This window comes from Castanea sativa, chromosome 9 (genome assembly GCF_040712315.1).
Source record: "Castanea sativa cultivar Marrone di Chiusa Pesio chromosome 9, ASM4071231v1".
Lineage (NCBI taxonomy): Eukaryota > Viridiplantae > Streptophyta > Magnoliopsida > Fagales > Fagaceae > Castanea > Castanea sativa.
In genome coordinates this window covers 12,124,332-12,136,756 of record NC_134021.1, presented here as the reverse complement: position 1 = coordinate 12,136,756, position 12,425 = coordinate 12,124,332, and the positions used below count along the sequence as shown (strand labels likewise).

The 12,425-nt window shown below is 32.9% G+C and overlaps 2 protein-coding genes across 2 annotated transcripts; one reads left to right on the top strand and one right to left on the bottom strand.

Moving 5' to 3' along the window:
* Window positions 1-150: 150 nt before the first annotated feature.
* On the bottom strand, window positions 151-4,588 carry LOC142611326 (2-Cys peroxiredoxin BAS1, chloroplastic). The gene is made up of 7 exons (XM_075783438.1): window positions 4,207-4,588; window positions 3,436-3,510; window positions 2,943-3,024; window positions 2,765-2,844; window positions 2,229-2,354; window positions 598-711; window positions 151-453 (listed from the first exon to the last, which is right to left on the bottom strand). The coding sequence occupies exons 1-7, from the start codon at window positions 4,417-4,419 to the stop codon at window positions 337-339; spliced, it is 807 nt and encodes a 268-aa protein (XP_075639553.1). The 5' UTR covers window positions 4,420-4,588; the 3' UTR covers window positions 151-336.
* Window positions 4,589-7,869: 3,281 nt separating this feature from the next.
* LOC142609804 (protein SEEDLING LETHAL 1, chloroplastic) lies at window positions 7,870-10,110 on the top strand. Its single transcript, XM_075781523.1, has 2 exons — window positions 7,870-8,962; window positions 9,652-10,110. Exons 1-2 carry the CDS (start codon window positions 8,009-8,011, stop codon window positions 9,670-9,672), a joined length of 975 nt encoding a protein of 324 aa, XP_075637638.1. The 5' UTR covers window positions 7,870-8,008; the 3' UTR covers window positions 9,673-10,110.
* The last annotated feature ends 2,315 nt before the right edge of the window (window positions 10,111-12,425 follow it).

Sequence of the window (12,425 nt, the reverse complement as noted above, 5' to 3'; positions counted from 1 at the left end):
AATCAAGTTTCTTCTCAGCTATAATCCTGAGCCATGCCTAATCCTGGCACCCAGGTTTCAATGCTTGGAGGACTAACATAATTGGATTATGATTGAAACTCTGATAATAATGGATGTAATTCATCAATTATACATAGCTACAACAACACATTCCAAAAATAATAATAATAATAACAGGATTTGTCCCGTCGATAATGCATTTATTCCCACAAACTGCAGCTCAAAATTCATGAAAACTGAAAATACATTACATGAAAAACAAAACTCGAATACACCTCACTAATTTAAATAAACATGCAACTTGGGTCATGATGGTAGCGACCCGATCGTCCCACTCTATATTGCTGAGAAGTACTCTTTGCTGAGCTTGGGGTCTGGCTTCATGGATTTCTCCCCAGGCTTCCATCCAGCAGGGCAAACTTCATCTGGGTTGTCCTGCACATACTGCAAAGCCTGCAGGACAAAAGTGACGATGATCAATTTAGAAGGTGATAAAGAACAAGAAGAAAGTAATGCTATTCTAAACAATAAAAAAATCAATGGATAAGTCTTAAAATTATATAATCTTCCAGTCATTGACTTGTCCTTAATGAATACCTGGAGTGTTCTCTTTGTCTCATCAACACTACGCCCAATGGCAAGATTGTTAATGGTGGAGTGTTGTATAACTCCTTCCTTGTCAATAATGAAAAGTCCCCTCAATGCAATGCCCTAAAAAAGATTGAAAGGAAACTTGTAAGACATAAAATATATGCAAGACATAATGCAAACCAAGTTGTAGCTAATGGAGAAAACAGTCATTTAAATAAGAAAGCATCTACCACATTCTACAAGCACTACATTGTAAATTTTTGGAAGCAAAACGTAGACTTTTATCAGAATTTTTTAATTTTTCCAAACACAAAATAATTATCAAATCGAAATCCAAAAACTCTCATCAATGTTTGCCAATTTCCATGGCTAAAACTCTTAAACAATGGCACATGTTGATTCAATGATACAAAGGAAACCTCAAGTTTCTCAGAAATACATAGGTTACAAAAACCACTCTGCTTTTTATCACAATAAATTAAAACTCCACAACCACCTCCCCTCCCAAAAACAAAACTTATCAGTAGTCAGCAACCATGGAAACACTAAGAATACTTTTGATGTCCTTTTTTCTCCCTGAATCTTGTTAATCCAAAAAATTTACATAAAAATTAAACCAGAGGGAGAGAGTTTGTTAAATCTTGCGGAAAATTGGATGATTATATGACACTAAATTGAGAAGATAAAGAAAACCAACTCTTGTGGAGAGTCAGAAAAGCAGTGACTACTGAAGAATAAGAAGCAGAAAACACTAAATTATGGACCCACTTTCTAGACCTGAGTCCTTACCATCCAACCATAGACTTTCTCAATTGAAGAACAAAAGTTGCTGGTCAAATTACAAAACCAAAGAAACAAAAACATATGCAGAATTAAGCACAACAGGTTTTGAAACAAAGACATATAATACAGCTATTCTGAGATAGGCATGTATCCATATGTGGAGATAATTTAAAATATAAAAAATTAAATAAAATAAAAACACCAAAAACATTATAATAGAAAGCAACACACTAATAGCCATTTCAAGAAAAAATTCATAATTTTTGCCTCATGTGCCACCTTTTCTAATAAAAATTTTGGAAGTCATCATATTTTATCAAGGTTAGATAATTTTTATTTTTTTTACAGCAATGAGTTGGCAAAGATTATCCAGAGCCCACACGCCTCTCTATGAATTAGATCATACCACTTCATAATGTTACAGAACAATTTTTGAAACAACATGAATAACCGTTTTGGCTTCAGTTCACACATAGCGGCATATAATCAAATCATAATGGTATTATTCAACACAATTCAGATAAAAATGGCATGGTCAAAACTCATTGGTATCATTTTATTTTTAATAGGTAAGAAAAATTTTATTGATAAAAAGGACTACTTTATGTAGAAGGATGAAGCAGCCAACAAAGATGAAAAACATTAAAAAAAGAAATTATGTACAAGAAAAGAGAGAATCTATAAACATCTGAATGGAATCACTGGCATCCTGTGTCCACTACAGAACTTAGCATACCATGTTCTTATTAACTCACCCATTATGGTTTGGTTCAATTATTAAAAAAAAAAAAATTTAAATCCCCTCCAATATGCTATTTTAGGACGAGGCTCTAGCCAAAACAAGTTATTCATACCTGATCTGGGATTAGCACACCATAGGATTTCGAGATTGATTTGGTGACATCAGAAATCAGGGGGTACTTCAGATCACCAAGCCCACCAGATTTTCTGTCTGTTTGTACCCATGCAAGGTGCGAGAACTACACCAAAGATAACATAAGACCATCAAGATGGCCAATAATTTCAAAATTTAGGCAAAGCAGTAAGCTAATAAAAAAAAAACTTAATAGTAAGAAAATATAAGAAAACATAAATGGCCACACTTCATCCAGACAAAAAGCCTATAAAATGGCAGCCATCAGTTGACTAAAATTCTTCATTGATAAGAAAATAAGAATTCAGTTCCACAATCTAAACCCCATATTGCAATACACAAACTAAGCCTGCTGATCTAGCAGACAACACCATATAATAATTTTTGTTGAACTGAAATATAAACAATATACACCAACTTATCAAATTCAAATACACTCATTAAGCAGGGGAAAACAAGAGTTTTGCTGGCCACTAGCTTTAAGAGTGTTCAAGATAAATGGAGGAAACAACTTACCACACTGTCTACTGAAACACCCAATATTTCTGTATTTAGCTGCTCAAATTCTGCATGGCGATCGCTGAAAGCAGTGATCTCTGCAAACAAAGGAGAAGTGAGGCAAGAATAAAAGAAAGCTATAGCATCAACTAATATCTAAACTTCAATTTTTAGATTTATTTAGTGTCAAACAAACCTGTGGGACAAACAAATGTGAAGTCCAATGGGTAGAAAAAGAGAACCACATATTTCTTCCCAATGTATTCAGAGAGTTTAACCTGAAATAAGATGCTTTAGTTGAATGAAGATGTGAATTATAATTATCCACGCCAGCAAAACAACATCAATCAGATAATGTTTTAATAGAGCATGAAAAGCAAATTTGGGTCCATGAAGCTATTGCTCAATTAAGCAATCTACCTATTTCCCTCCCACAAAACATGCTATACATTTTCTTCAGATAATTATCTATGAAGAGTGATGCTACAGCTACTATAAATTTTACTATGAAATTAATTTATAATGTTGTTGATGTGACACCAAATGACATTCATTGCCACCTAAATTTGCAAGCCTTTTTGTAGTCAAATTGGCCAAAGATCCACTTAATCAATTAAATATAAATTGTAAATCACAAGAATCAACCATTAGTACTACCGGGATTCTCAGCATTATTTTTTATAAACTACCTTGATGAACTCCTGATCAAAAACAGCCTCAGCCTCGAAATCTGGTGCAATATTTCCAACCAGTGGAAGTTCATTCTGCAAAAAAGAACAACGAAAGCAAAACATACCTCAGAAATTAAAACAGAACAAAAGGAAGTATTTATCTTCAGGAGAATTTTTAAAATCGAGAAAGCTCTTTTAAGCCAGTTTTTTTGCTTTTTAGCTTTTATGTATAGTTATTTAAAACCTCACTTTTTCAAACTACAAATATACTTTAGCAATCTTTCAACAAAAAGTTAAATAAGTTGTTCTCAAACGGATGCTTTAATAAGTTTGGAAAATTACAGTGAATAGTGATTTAAAGGTTTTTTTTTTCAACCATGAACAGTGAACTGTAGAGAATTTTTCCTAAAAGCTCTAAATTTCAGCTTTAGCCCTAAAGTTGTTTTCAGCTTTTAAAGCCCCCATAAAAAGCTCTTTAGCAAAATTGCCAAAAGTTTGGAGATTTAGGCTAATTGAGCTTCATGGCTGGTAAACAATGTCATCAACTGAATAAAACCCTTGTAATAATATCAAATCTTTGAAATTTCCCAGTAGTGGAGCAGAAAATCAATAGCTTATTCAAATTCAATATTCTCCACAATGCAATTGTCATTCAATGAAAAAAAAAAAAATTTGGCATGTAAACATTGTACATTACGAACCCAAGAAATTGAAAGAATCTAGAACAAAACGCAGCGTATAGTTAACAAACAGAATGTACAAGAAAATAGGATATAAAAAGTGACATACAGACACAGAGGCCTTGACAACGAAGCTGGTGGTGCGTCGGGAGTGAGAGCGAGAAGTGAGGGAAATGGAGCGAGAGGGTTGGGATTGCAAGGGTTTGCAAAGGCCATTGAAGGATTTGGGAATGGTTAGGGTTTGAGAGATGGGGTTGGTAGAAGAGAAAGCCTTTGGTGTTGAGGATAAGAGAGTGGTGGAGGTAGCAGAACAAGAAGCCATTTTTGTGTTTCTCTAGCAAAGCAAAAGCTTCACTCACTCACTCAGTATCTGTGGGTTTGGGTTTGGGAAGTCTTGTCTAAATGGTAGGTGAGACTTGAGCGTTGAGAAGATAAAGAAAGGAAAGACGGGTGGAGTTGGTAGCACTTTACTCGATTAACCGGTTCCATACATTTTGGGAAACAGGTAATCTAGGTAATTTTTAGCTGGCATATGATCTGCACCTAATTTTGTGTTGTAAAAAAATTTCAAACTATTTTTAGGTCCGTTTAGATAGAACTTATTTTGTTGAAATTGAAAATTGAAAATTGAAAATATTGTAGCAAAATAATTTTTAAATGTGTGAATAGTGCTGTGGGATCCATTTTTAATGAAAAAGTTGCTGAAAAGTGAAATTTGTGAGACCCCTAAACAATGCATTTGTACACTACTTATTGCTGAAAAGTCAATACATACGGCTGGGTTAAAAAAAAAAAAAAAAAAAAAGCAAAAACCCGGAGGTGGACGCACAACGCGGATCCAAACGCCCTCTCTATATACTTGCACTCAGATGCTTTTTTTATTTTTTAATAAAAATTAATAATTTATATTTATTATAATTTGAAATTTTTACTTTTTCCAATTAAAAAAAAAATTAAGGATGTGATGAATAGGTAGGGTAAGTTTTGTAGATTTAAGGAGTTTTAAAACTAACAAAAGAGTGATTCTATTTTGTAGGGAGTTAGTGAGTAAATGTAAAAATTTAAATCAATGTAAAAGAATGAGTTTATTAGAAATAGGAAGGCATTTCAATGCAGATGTAAGAATTTGTTATTAGGATGCGAACATGTACTCAGTTTTTGACACGTTAGGATGTGGACGTGTCTATATCTCAACATATATGCACTGAACGCAAGTTGTGTCGCTTTTTTTTTTGCTAAAATACAAAACTGACCTTCTAAGTTTCTTCATATTTCATTTTAATCTTCTAACTTTTAAATTTATTCAATTAAGGCATTTTAGTTAATTTTTGTTAAAATTTTTTGAAAAAAAGATTATGAAAAATATTTTTCAATCATTAATTGAATTTTTCTAATTTAAAATTTTTGAAAAAAAAATTGAAAAATTAACCATAAAATATAACAAAAGATGATTAAAAAAAACAGTCTTAATTGAATAAACTTGAAAATTAGAGGACTGAAATAAACGAAAGCAAAGTTAGAAGACTGAAATGAAATCTGAAGATATTTAGAGCAACAATTTTGCATTTTAGATTTTTTTTTATTGTATTTGAATTTTGAAAATCTAACCATTGAATGATATGCTCTTTATATTTTAAACACACATGTCAAATTTCTTTCTAATTGGATGTTAATTACTATTTAATCAATAAATTTATTTTTTATTCATAATTTTAAATTAAAAAACTTGAAATTTAAACACTTGATTGATGATATAACTATTAATCTTTGATTTTCTTGAGATTTTGCAAGCATAAGGGATATAAGAATATTCAATCCAATGGTTAGATTTTTAAAATTCACATTTCAATATAAAAAAATGGTAAAATACTATTTTGGTCCCTAAATTTTAACAAAAGTTTGTTTTCATCCTTAAACTTTTAAAAATTCTTTTTTCATCCCTAAAATTTGTAAAGAGTTTTTTCAATGGCTTAGAAACAAAAATAAGGATAAAAAAGAACTTTTTTCAATAGTTTAGAAATAAAAAAACAAACTTTTAGTAAAATTGAATGACATAAATAAAATATTCTCAATAGTTTAAAGGTGAAAGATGAACTTTTTATTAGTTTAGGATGAAAAATGAACGTCTTAAAGATTAGGGATGAAAAAAAAAAAAAAACTTTTGGTAATGTTTAGGAATTAAAATAATATTTTACAAAAAAAAAAAAAATTGCATCAGGAGTTTGATTTTTTTGTGTTTTGCAATTGCAAACCTTTTATTTTTATTTTTATTTTTTTGGTCAGGAACCTTCAGCTTCGGCCCATTGGGCTTTTTTTGTCCTTTTTTTATTTTTTGGTATTTTAAGCTATAGGAATTAGGATCTGAAGAACCAACTTAGGAAGAAAGAGTTAGCCCTTCTGTATATATCACACGGTAAGTCTCTTTAAAAATCTTTTCCCTTTTTTGTGTGTGTAAGAAAAAAATATTTAGTATTTTTAAAAGAAAAATTGTGGGTTAATTCTACATTGAAAAATAAGTGTGAGTTAAAGAGGTTTAAAGCTTGTGCGGTGTATCCAAGAGTTAGATCATTTTGGATATACATCACTGTAAGTTTTTTTTAAAAACTTTTTGTCACTTTCTCTATCTGTGTTAAAGATATTTAGTATTAAAAAAAAAAAAAAAACTTTAAGAAAAAAGTAACTAAAAAGACACGCACACGCCAGACTCGGCTCATGAAATTGATTAGAGGAAGGTACTAGTTGATTGATGCGGGTTTGAGTTGAAAACCAGAAATGAAAAGCAATGGTTTGAAAAGTGAAGCTTACGAAAATAAGATTGATTTCTTCTCTTCTAACGTTGTCCTGGTACCTCATTAGAAAAATTAAAAGTTAAGGGCCGGCGTGTATCAGTGAGGAATGAGGATACGGGCTCCATCCACATTAGTCGAATTGAACTTATAGATTTGACTTTTTTTTTAAATTAAAAAAAAATCATTAAAAAAACAATTTTTAAAATTTTTTAACACAAATAACAGTAAATTTACTAATCAAACTTAAACATAGCACTAAACTAATCAAACTATTTGATTAGTGCATTAAACCAACACAAATAACAATAAATTTATAATCTTATAAATCTATTTGTAGTTCATCAAACTAATAGAGTAAATAATAAAATTATATATATTTTTTTAAATCTATCTTACCTAACCTACTATAAAATAATAATAATTGATAACCCAGCCCAATCCACTAACCCCTAAAAATTGATCTAACTCTCCAAGTATATTGGATTTGATCAGTTTTGATAGATCGGTGAATTTGTTGTACACCTTTAACTATTAGTAATTCATCAACTTTTTTTCCCTTTATAAAGAAAATGAACGAGATTATTTTTACATTAAAAGATAATATACAATTTTAAAGAATTTTCTTCGCCATTCAAGATTCAAAAAAAAAAATTAAAGAATTTTTTTTAAAAAAATATTAAAATACTTTTACACAATATACAAAATAAACAAATAAAAACATGCTCCTTCAAAGCACACTAACTCATCTCCCCTTTTTTGTTCTTTCTCAAAAAAAAAAAAAAAAAACTCGACTCCCTTTTTCGGTTATGAACTCATACCATATAGCCTTATGGGCTCATGGGCCAATAGGCAATAACTAATCCTGTTAATAGTCTTCTGGCCCAATTTTTCTCTTCTCTCTTGAACAGTGGCCACCCTTATCACCAATGTCCCAAACTTGTTGGTACTCACTTAAAACTTTAGCAATTAGGATTTCAGATAGCACAAAATCTTCAAAATCATAATTTTTGGAGCCTTATCCTCTTCCCCCACACCACCTTCTACATCCCCCCCATCCAAAGAAAAAACAAACAACTTCCCACTCCTCACCAATCAGCCATGTAGCAACCAACCTCCAAAATAATGCAGCAAAAACACACAATCCATTTCCTCTCCTCCTCCACCATCACCACCACCAAACCTCATTTCCTTTCTCCCCTCCACCACCATGACTATTCTCAAAGGAACCTCCACTTCCCTCCTATCTTTTCCCTCAAAGCCACCACCACCACCACAACAACAACACTCTCTCTCCCTCTTAAACCTCCCAAAACCCCTGAAATCCCAACCGTATCCCCACCCTCTCAAACCCACTCTCGCTCTCACTTCCAAGAAAAAATGCTCTACCTCGACTCAATAGGCCTCGACTTCTTATCCTTAATCAACCACCACCCTCCGATCATATCCGCCTCCCTCCCAGACCTCAAATCCACCGTCGATTTAATCACCTCCACGCTCTCCCTCACCTCCGTCGAGTTCCGCCGCATCATCAACATGTGCCCCGAAATCCTCACCTCCCTGGTCACCGACATAGTCCCCATCTTCACCTTCCTCCTCCGCGAGGCCCGCGTCAACGGCTCTGATCTCAAGCGCGTCATCAACCGACGGCCCAGATTGCTCGTCTGCAGCGTCCAGCTCCGGCTCCGCCCCACGCTATACTTCCTCCAGAGCATCGGAATCTCCGAGGTTCACAGACACACGTACTTGCTCTCTTGCAGCGTCGAAGACAAGCTCATTCCCAGAATCGAATACTTCGAAAAAATCGGCTTTTCGCGCCGTGACGCGGTCACAATGTTTCGGAGATTCCCGCAGCTGTTCAATTACAGTGTGAAACAGAACTTCGAGCTCAAATTCGATTACTTTGTGGTGGAAATGGGGAGGGATTTGAAGGAGCTGAAAGAGTTTCCTCAGTACTTTTCGTTTAGCTTAGAGAATAGGATTAAGCCTAGACACCAGTGTTGTGTAGAGAAAGGTGTGTGCTTTCCTCTACCTGTGTTGTTAAAGACGAGCGAGGAGCAATTCCGTGATAGATTGGAGGTATGTTGTAACTCTTCGATACCATTCAGACATTCTCCTTTGTGGTGTACAAATTGTGATACTATTATTCAATCCAATATTATAGAGTAAATTTGGGTTCATTTTTGTTTGCCCATGTTTTTAATTGTTGGGTTTGGTTTGTCATTGCTTTTATTCAGCTCTAGCTATGGTTTTTGATAAATGGGTTGTGAGTTATTGGGGTTTTGGGTTTGGCTTATGTTTGAGAAATTCAGAAAAAACACCTACTAGGAAATGAAAATTTAGGGGGGGGGGGGGGTGTTTTGCCAAATTTTATTTGAATTATTATGATCGACCTTAAGGATTACCCGTAAATTCAAAAGTTTAAGATCATTGAAGTGATACTCATAGTATTCCTGTGTACATACCTTTTATGTTGTCTAAAACCTCATGTCTTAAACGAGGCGAAAAACTATTTTGATGTGATGTTGATGGTTCTATTTCCGACCAGGTAGAAAAGGATTGCTATTTATGTGATACAAGAATTTGAACGTCGTCTGTCATTTCTGTGCTTTGTAGAATATGAACCAATATTCATCTATCTTGTACTAAATGCGATTGAGGAATGTGAGATTGGAAATGTTGCTTTCAGATTAGGCCCAGTCATACTAGTTGAGTGCCAAGTTCTTAGGTCTGAATATCTGATATTTTGACATATTTTAATATCACAGGTACTTGAACCTCACCTGTAACAATACTGAGATTCGTTGCATAGTGTCTTTGTAAGTATGAATTTGAGGCTAGGGAGATTGCCTTGGTGACTAGAGTTCCAACAGTTTGGGGACGCCCAATAAAATTGGAACAATACGAAGAAATTACACAACTCTATCCTGTATTTTTTAGATTTTCTCAAATGATGGAATACGGATATGGTGACATTGAAGTCCAAAAGTTAGGTAGTATAAAGGTTATTGAAAAGGAATCGGAATTTGCCATGTTTCAATATGTAGGCTTGTTTGTCTAGGATGGAAAATTTAGGGGGAGTGTGTGTGTTGCCAAATTTTATTTGGAAGTTTGGCTGCATATTGATTAGCCTAAAATTTGAAGGTTAAGATCACTAAAGTTATATCTTTCCCGTGGACTGAATTTGTGGGTGTTGGAGAATCTAAAAGATTCACACAAGTTTAAACTATTTTGATATGATGATGATAATGGTTCTTCTATAAACCAGGTAAAAAAAAGTATTGGAATCTATGTGTCAATCCAAGTACTATGTAGAATATTAGATAATGTTCATCTGTTCTATCCTTTATCTATGTGACTTAGGAATTTGAGACAGTCTGAGATGTTTGTTTGCAGATAGGGTCCATGCAGGATCCATCATTTTGTATATAGTATACAGGTTGAGTGTCAAGTCCTCAAATCTGAGATAAGATCAATTTTATTCCTATAATCATTTGGCAGTGGAGCCAAGTAATGCCAACAAGACTTTTGGCAGTGGAACACTTATTAGCGTTGTGGTTTATATGTTGTGAGAGGAAAGAGTACATATATTGATGCATAAGATACCTTCTCAAATTTCAATGCAAAGGGCCTTAATTGGTTTTGACCGTATGCTTATTCATGTAAAGATATAGTGTTTCTTACTTGCCTTTACAATTGAGTAAATCTCCACCACGAGGAACGTGATTTATCTTGGAGATAAAAGGAGTTCTGGTTTTACATGAAATAATATTTACATTGCCGGGACAAAAATGTTTACGTTGCATTTCATGCGCATCTAAAACAAATGGACCTTACAATTGTGTAATAGTGTGTTTAGATGAATGGTATGTGAAGTGTTTAATTAAACTTGTTTGAATGTTTGGGAGAAGAGGGTTCAATGGGATCTTACCCCTCCAAACCAAACCTGTCATTTTTACTGTGTGTCTGGGAAAAGGGGTGACTAGGGAGTGGAGGGTGTTGGATGTGTGGTGGTGTTTCATTACCTTTGTTTTGCTTAGGGCGGTAAATGATCCAAACCGATCATGAACAACTTAGGTTCGACTCGATAAAAATTTTGTTCATGTTTGTTTATTTATAAATAAGTCAAGCTTGAGATTTAGTTTTAGGCTCGTTTAATAAATAAGCCGAACCCAATCAAAAAAAATTTGTTCACGAACAAGCTTGTGAGCTATTAGGCTTGATACACAACAATTCAAGCATAGACGCATTTATAAGTTTATATATGTTAGCTAAATATACTCATTACACATATCTTAATAATAACATTGCCAACATGAGACCACTATCTATATTACCTTAATTTTTTCATTTCTTTAAGCTGATAAAAAGCCACTTTAGACTATAGTTAAATTTAGAATTAAATAAATAATTAAGTAGGCCACATATTATTCTTCTTTATCAATCATCCAAAGTAAAGTTATGAAACATGTTAGTATTTTCTCATTTATAATAGTTACAAACAGGTATTTTTATAGTCCTTCACCATCTACCGTGAATGTAAAAATTATATTTTGAACAATTGTTGAAGCTGTAGACAAGTAATGATGAATGAATGAATTTAATTATATAAATTATTAATTTGAATAATGGCTAATCATAAATAGGACTAGATGCATGAGAAAATGAGTATACTATTTTCTTTTCTTTTTTTCTATTTAGAGATTTAAGCATTTAATAATGTAATTTTTTTAGATCTCAAGCTCAAAAACTTGACCTAAGCTTGAGTTTGAGCTTGAGTTTGGCTTGACTAATTATTCAAGTCAAGTCAAGCCAAGCCAAGTTCAAGCTTTTTAACTTTCTCACAAGTTCAAACTTAAGCTCAAACACTATTTTTAGACTTATTACAAGTTCAAGCCAAACTCAAATTTTTTATTTTTCATGACGAGCCAAATTTAAACATGTACTATTCGATAAAGCTTCTAAACTTACAGAACTAGACTTTTTTTTCTTTTTTAAAGGGGAGGGAGGAAAGGATTTAAGGGAACTGAAGGGGTAAAAGATGTCCTTTCAAAGTCCAAACCCATCACTTTTGGAAAAATGATCCTCTCCATTCAAGTTTTGCCTATTTGTCAACTCCAGTTTTGTCTATTTGTCAATTCCACGGTTCAAATAAAAATTTAAAAAATTCAAAGGTGTACGGATTGTCACATCCTTTAAAATTATAATTGACATGACAATTTTTAGCTCAAAAATAAATAAATAAAAAGAACCGTGAATTAGATAAAATGGACGAGACTTGAAATAAGAGGATCTTGTTCCTTATTTTTGTCAAGGCATGCCTTATTTGTGATACTTTTGTTTATTTCATGCTAATTTAGTGTGATATAATTAACCATAAAAAGTTGGAGTGATACAAAATAAATCATATGGGAGCTTCATATTTTAAATGCAAGTCATAAGGGAAATAAATGTAATTTCTATGCACTTAAACATAATGTAATTGTTTAATAAAAGTAATTTTAGAGATATTACAATTTTTACTACATAATTTTTCAAACTG

What these genes read in the sequence shown, in the direction of transcription:
- LOC142611326 (XM_075783438.1), bottom strand. Translation starts at nt 4,419, where the DNA reads ATGGCTTCTTGTTCTGCTACCTCCACCACTCTCTTATCCTCAACACCA. An exon ending in TTGATCAGGAGTTCATCAAG is followed by an intron (nt 3,025 to 3,435) that starts GTAGTTTATAAA and finishes ATCTTATTTCAG; the next exon opens with GTTAAACTCTCTGAATACAT. An exon ending in GTGTGCTAATCCCAGATCAG is followed by an intron (nt 712 to 2,228) that starts GTATGAATAACT and finishes AATCTTTTTTAG; the next exon opens with GGCATTGCATTGAGGGGACT.
- LOC142609804 (XM_075781523.1), top strand. Translation starts at nt 8,009, where the DNA reads ATGCAGCAAAAACACACAATCCATTTCCTCTCCTCCTCCACCATCACC. An exon ending in AATTCCGTGATAGATTGGAG is followed by an intron (nt 8,963 to 9,651) that starts GTATGTTGTAAC and finishes TTAATATCACAG; the next exon opens with GTACTTGAACCTCACCTGTA.